This window comes from Hemiscyllium ocellatum, chromosome 19, assembly GCF_020745735.1.
Source record: "Hemiscyllium ocellatum isolate sHemOce1 chromosome 19, sHemOce1.pat.X.cur, whole genome shotgun sequence".
Taxonomy (NCBI): Eukaryota; Metazoa; Chordata; class Chondrichthyes; order Orectolobiformes; family Hemiscylliidae; genus Hemiscyllium; species Hemiscyllium ocellatum.
This window is the reverse complement of record NC_083419.1, coordinates 25,747,304-25,753,412: the sequence shown is the minus strand read 5'-3', so window position 1 is coordinate 25,753,412 and position 6,109 is coordinate 25,747,304. Positions and strand designations below refer to the sequence as shown.

Here is a 6,109-nt window from a genome sequence, read left to right as displayed (position 1 = left end):
CTGCCCCATAAACAAGTAAACGTCTTTGGAACCATGTCCTGGAAAAATACCTTGCATTTGAGTTTACCAACCTCATATTTCTGAGCTTTCAGCAACTTTAAAAGGAATTTTGCATCTCATACCATGTCTAGCTGAACCCACCTGAGTCTGACCTCCTTCAGAAAAAAGAATCTTCACTAGACACTAACTTTCTGGACTCAGGCAATCATGTGAAGTAATATTTATGTCTTTGGTGATTTTACATTAGTCTTAATTGTAAACTCTTCCTTTTCCTTCCTTGAATGTGTGTGTTATACATGTTACAACAGTCATCCTCCAAGTTTGAATCAACCATACCTCTGACTTAATTTAAAAATGATTTTTTTTATGCGTCACTTTAAAGATTGGACTTCACAGACAAAACCTTTGAGGAAACACACCACAGCATCTTTCAACTGAGAGTTAAAAAGACACCTGTACTTATGGACAGAAAAGTAAAATAATTCAACTTACCTCTCTCCCCAGTCCATAACAGTATCATCATTGAAATGGTTCATTCTATCTGGAGTGACTGGAAATAAGTTGACCGCATTGATTACGATGTCATTGGCCCAGATTAACAACTCCAATCAATCAGAAAAGTCCTGGCTGACCAATATACCAGGATATTTGCTTGTACTGGGAGGAGAAGGGATAAACCATGTCTTCTGCTGTGATTGCCAAGCCTGTGATGTGAGGTCTATTGGCCAAACGTCTATGATTTCACTTGGCTGTGGTTTTTACTTTAGCTTTTGCAGCAGCTGGTACCGTCAAGTTTGTAGTAGGTGAATCCAGGAAGAAAGTATATGCTGACTTCTGTAAGAAGTATGATTCAATGAAGGCTTTTGAGACCATGAGGGATGCTGGTATATTTGAAAGTGTGAAACCAAAGAAGTAGAGTCTTTCAAAGGAACCTTGGAATGAATGGCAAGATTGCTCCTCTGTCTTACACTGGGGAACTGGAGATATATGGATTAGGAATTGGCTGGCTGGAAGGAGACAGAGGGTAGTAGTTGATGGTAAAGGTTCATCTTGGAGTGCAGTTACTAGCGGTGTTCCACAAGGATCTGTTTTGGGACCACTGCTGTTTGTCATTTTTATAAATGACCTGGAGGAGGGGCTTGAAGGCTGGGTGAGCAAGTTTGCAGATGATACGAAAGTCGGTGGAGTTGTGAACAGCGAAGAAGGATGTGGCAGGTTACAACGGGATATAGATAAGTTGCAGAGCTGGGCAGAAAGGTGGCAAATGGAGTTCAATGTAGCTAAGTGTGAAGTCATTCACTTTGGTAGGAGTAACAAGAAGATGGAGTACTGGGCTAATGGTAGGCTACTTGGTAATGTGGATGAGCAGAGGGATCTTGGTGTCCATGTACACAGATCTCTGAAAGTTGCCACCCAGATAAATAGTGCTGTGAAGAAGGCATATGGCGTACTGGGCTTTATTGGTAGAGGAATTGAGTTCCGGAGTCCTGAGGTCATGTTGCAGTTGTATAAGACTCTGGTGCGGCCTCATCTGGAGTATTGTGTGCAGTTTTGGTCGCCATACTATAGGAAGGATGTGGAGGCACTGGAACAGGTGCAGAGGAGGTTTACCAGGATGTTGCCTGGCATGGTAGGAAGATCGTATGAGGAAAGGCTGAGGCACTTGGGGCTGTTCTCATTGGAGAAAAGAAGGTTTAGGGGAGATTTGATAGAGGTGTACAAGATGATTAGGGGTTTAGATAGGGTAGACAGTGAGAACCTTTTTCCACGTATGGAGTCAGCTGTTACTGGGGGACACAGCTTTAAATTAAGGGGAGGTTGGTATAGGACAGATGTTAGGGGTAGATTCTTTACTCAGCAGGTTGTGAGTTCATGGAATGCCCTGCCTGTAGCAGTGGTGGACTCTTCCTCTTTATGTTCATTTAAGCGGGCATTGGATAAGCATGTGGAGGTTATTGGGCTAGAGTAGGTTAGGTAGGCTTCGGTCGACACAACATCGAGGGCCGAAGGGCCTGTACTGCGCTGTATTTTTCTATGTTCTATGTTCTATATGCCTTGTGCATTCTATACCTGATTTATAAATAAAATATTGAATTCTCTGACCTGGAAAAAAAGAAGTACCAGGAGATGCATAAACAGGTCCAGGCAGCAGGCCATGGAGGGAGTCGTTAGGGCTGACTGCCTGCTCCTCTTCCGAGGTTAACGTTAGAGCCCAGGTGTCCTTGGAGAAAGAGCACGCGGTGTCCACCAACACCCTGGAGTTGTTCAGGGAGAGGTGGGCACCACAGGGAGTGGAGTGCATTATTTCCCCCTCCAACTCTATTTTGATTTAATCCCTACCCTCCCCTTCACTGTTTGATCACACAGCATTGCCCTATTGTGAAGGGCATGGCTTGTCACTGGCCACTCGGATGTTTTCCTATCTTCCTGGTGGTGGAAATTGAATAAAGATTCATGCACCTTGTGTGTCTCACTGTGTCTCACACCTGCAAGCACACACCATGGGTACTGGGGAAAAAATAAGCACTACCGCAGCAAGAAAAAAAGAAAAGAAAATACCAGGAGATGCATAAACAGATCCAGGCAGCAGGCCGTGGAGGGGGTCGTTAGGGCTGACTGCCTGTCCCTCTTCCGAGGTTACGTTAGAGCCCAGGTGACCTTGGAGAAGGAACACGCGATGTCCACCAACACCCTCAAAATTTTCAGGGAAAGATGGGCCCGCAGGGTGTGAAGTGTATTATTCCCCCCTCCAATTCTATTTTGATTTAATCCCTGCCCTCCCCTTCATTGTTTGATCACACAGCATTGCCCTTTGATGTGAAGGGCACTGCTTGTCACAGGCCATTCGGGTGTTTCCTTTCTTCCTGGTGGTGGAAACTGAATAAAGAATCATGCACCTTGTGTCTTTCACAGTGTCTCACACCTGCACACACATAACATGGGTGCTGGGGAAAAAAATATAAGCACTACTGCAGTTAGACTGTAGTGTGGGGGTAAAGAAAGGGGAAAAAGGAAAATAAATATCAGGAGATGCATAAACAGGTCCAGGCAGCGGGCCATGAGGGAGTCATTATGGCCAATTGCCTGCCCCTCTTCTGCGGCTACGTCCGAGCCAGGTGTCTCTGGAGAAGGAGCACGCAGTGTCCATCAACACCTCTGAGCTGTTAATGCAGAGGTGGGCACCGCAGCGAGTGGAGCGTCTTATTTCCCCCTTCAGTTCTATTTTGATTTAATCCCTACCCTCCTCTTCACGTTTTTGATCACGCAGCATTGCCCGTTGATGAGGAGAGCATTGCTTGTCACTGGCCACTCGGGTGTTTCCTTTTTTCTTGGTGGTGGAATAACGATTTGTACACCTGTTGTCTTTCACTGTGTCTCACACCTGCACACACACAACATAAGGAAAACAAGAAAATATACCAGATGAGAATCTTCTCAGTTTAGTACTGACTCTGAGTTGGCTGAGCATAGCCAGTGTACAATGCACAAGTAAATAAAGGGTGACTTGGTGACAGGATACGAACCTTTATGCAATTACTTTACAATCATATTTCCAATTTTTGCATTTCTTTCACATATAGCAGTCTTAAACATTTTCTTATACTGTCACTCCATTTTACTAATTTTCAGTTGCACTATTAAGAAGCGTGAGATGCAATTAACATTATTGAAATGCATAATATTATTATAAGCAAGTGGGATACTAATGCTTCTCATTCTTTTCAACTATAAGTAGTTGGAATAGGCACAAAGAAACTAAAGTAAGTATTTTTAAAGTGATTTAATTATAGCTAAATATAGCTAATTACAGATGTAGTGTAACTTTATTAAATCCTTGGTGACATGGACGATTGCATATTTCTAACTCCAAAGAGTCTTTTTTCATTCATGAAATGTAGACATTGCTGGCGGAGTCATCATTCATTGCCTAACACTAATGACCTTCTCAATGGCACAGTGTGTCATAACATGTTTGAATGAGTTGATTAAAGATACATTTTTGCATTCAGGTATTAAAAGATACTTTTTACACTGAGGTATAAATGTACAGTTGTGATAACGATGAGGTAATTTCCCCATTAATGTCCACTTAGAGGGCACAGACTTTAAGAAATTGGCAAAAGAAGCTGGGGAGATGAAAAGATTGCAGTGAGTTCTTGTGATCAGGAATACTACTGATCAAGTTGATGGAAGCTGATTCAATATAACAAAGGAATATATCCTTGAAAAGAGAAAGAAAATGTGGTGTATGGGAGAAAGCAAAGGACTGGGAATAATTGGTGACATTATGGTTCTATATGAAAATGTGATGAATTCCAAGAATAACTGAAAGCATTATCAATGACACTGATGTAATGTTATGTTAAGAGTTGTAAGCTCTGTGCAATATGTGTAAAGTGGCTCAATGGTTTCTACTTTAGCAATTGTGTAATATGTATAATATTTAATTACAACATCTCACACTACCCAAATATATGAACATGTACACATGAAAAAAAATAACCTGGAAGAATTCAGATAAGTGGAAGCCTAAAAATTTGATATATGAGTGTAATTTCTTTGCACTTAAGCCTCTACTGTGGATGGTATTTGAATATAGTGAAACCTTGCTTTAATTTTTGTGTTAAGGTCCTTATGACTGCCATAATTATATTGGTTTGTTTTCCTGTGTAATAAACTCAGTTGTTAAAGATTGCCTAAAATATCCATGGGCAGGTTTTAGAGATTAATCAGTGTAGCTAAAAAGATTAAGCTTATGATCTATAAAGTCACATTTCATTCTGGGATCTGACTTGTTCTGTTGGGATCATTACATGTGGTATTCAGAGTAACAAGAATAAAGTGTCCAGACATCTCATTATAATGACATGGCTGGTCTCAACATGGAATAGGTTTAAATATTTATTTATAGGCATTAAATGGGTTGATTCCAGGATATTAAAACCTTCATGAAAAATTTGGACTGTAGGCAGGCAATCAGTGACGCTCGTTTTCAACTGATATAGTCTATTTCTCTTTTTTAGCTACTTTCTTGATGTGCAGCACATATAAGCCAGTACAATTAATAACATGTACCTAAGTATAAAGTAATTACCCAAAAAACATGCAGCAAATCTGAATGTGGTTTTTTTGGTCATTATTTTTACATGATTTATGTAACTGGAAGATTTTCTGTGGGCCAGATAGCTGTTTTGTGACTAGATTAGCTTTGGGCTTGGGGAGCCTGTGGAATCTCCATCATAGCAGACTCTGAAGAAACTGCCTGGGAAACTGAATTTCTCTACTATACCTGGAAATGAACAAAAGTCTCTATTTGAATCAAAGAATTCAGGTGCTTCTCTTATAATAAGGTATGGAGTTACCCAGGAAAAGATTATTGGTCTAAATAGTCTGAGTTACTATTAAACTGACCCTATACTTATCTCACTTTCATACCCCAGACCGTAACCTAACACCCATCCATCCTCCAGTGACAATACCTTCCACAGAACCAATTTCATCTCCAAACCCTAGAGCCAGTGCTCTTCCACAACTGATACCCATTACCCTACGACTCTAATCCCTTACCAGATATGAGTCTCCGGTACTCACATTAGACCCCATCTGCCCCCCACCCCTCCCCACAAACCAGTCCATCCTCCAGTCACCCCACTGGACTGTATGCCCACCCTCCTTACCTGCTGTTAGATCCAAACCTCTGCTGGACCCAACTCCTACACACGCCCCCAACCCTGTGGCTGGATATGACTGTCCATTCCCCTCTGCCCTCTGGACCAGACTTGACCTGAACAGCTACCAATCCCAAACCGAAATCCTTCCCATTGGCCGCCAGTCCTAATTCCTTCAGCCCACTGTGACCTAATCTAAACACCTACATGCTCCTTGCCACCTTGCACTCTGGAACCCTAATGCATCTCAGCTGGCACACTACCTAGTTGGAACCCTTCTTACTTGTTACCATAGGTACCTGGCACCCTGCCCTCTCAGCATCCTAACATCACGCTTACCTTGTGTCCTTATCGTTTAACTGCAGCTGTCAAACTGACTGAATGGACCTTTAAATTTTAGAAGACAGCCACTGACTGCTGTGGGAAGTGGGATGTGGTTT

General features: G+C 42.0%; 1 protein-coding gene across 1 annotated transcript; it reads left to right on the top strand.

Annotated features, from left to right (window-relative positions):
• The first annotated feature begins 679 nt into the window (after positions 1 to 679).
• LOC132824670 (cytochrome c oxidase subunit 6C-like) lies at positions 680 to 983 on the top strand. Its single transcript, XM_060839310.1, is given in 1 exon segment — positions 680 to 983. A coding segment is annotated over 1 exon segment (237 nt). The 3' UTR covers positions 917 to 983.
• Positions 984 to 6,109: the final 5,126 nt, after the last annotated feature.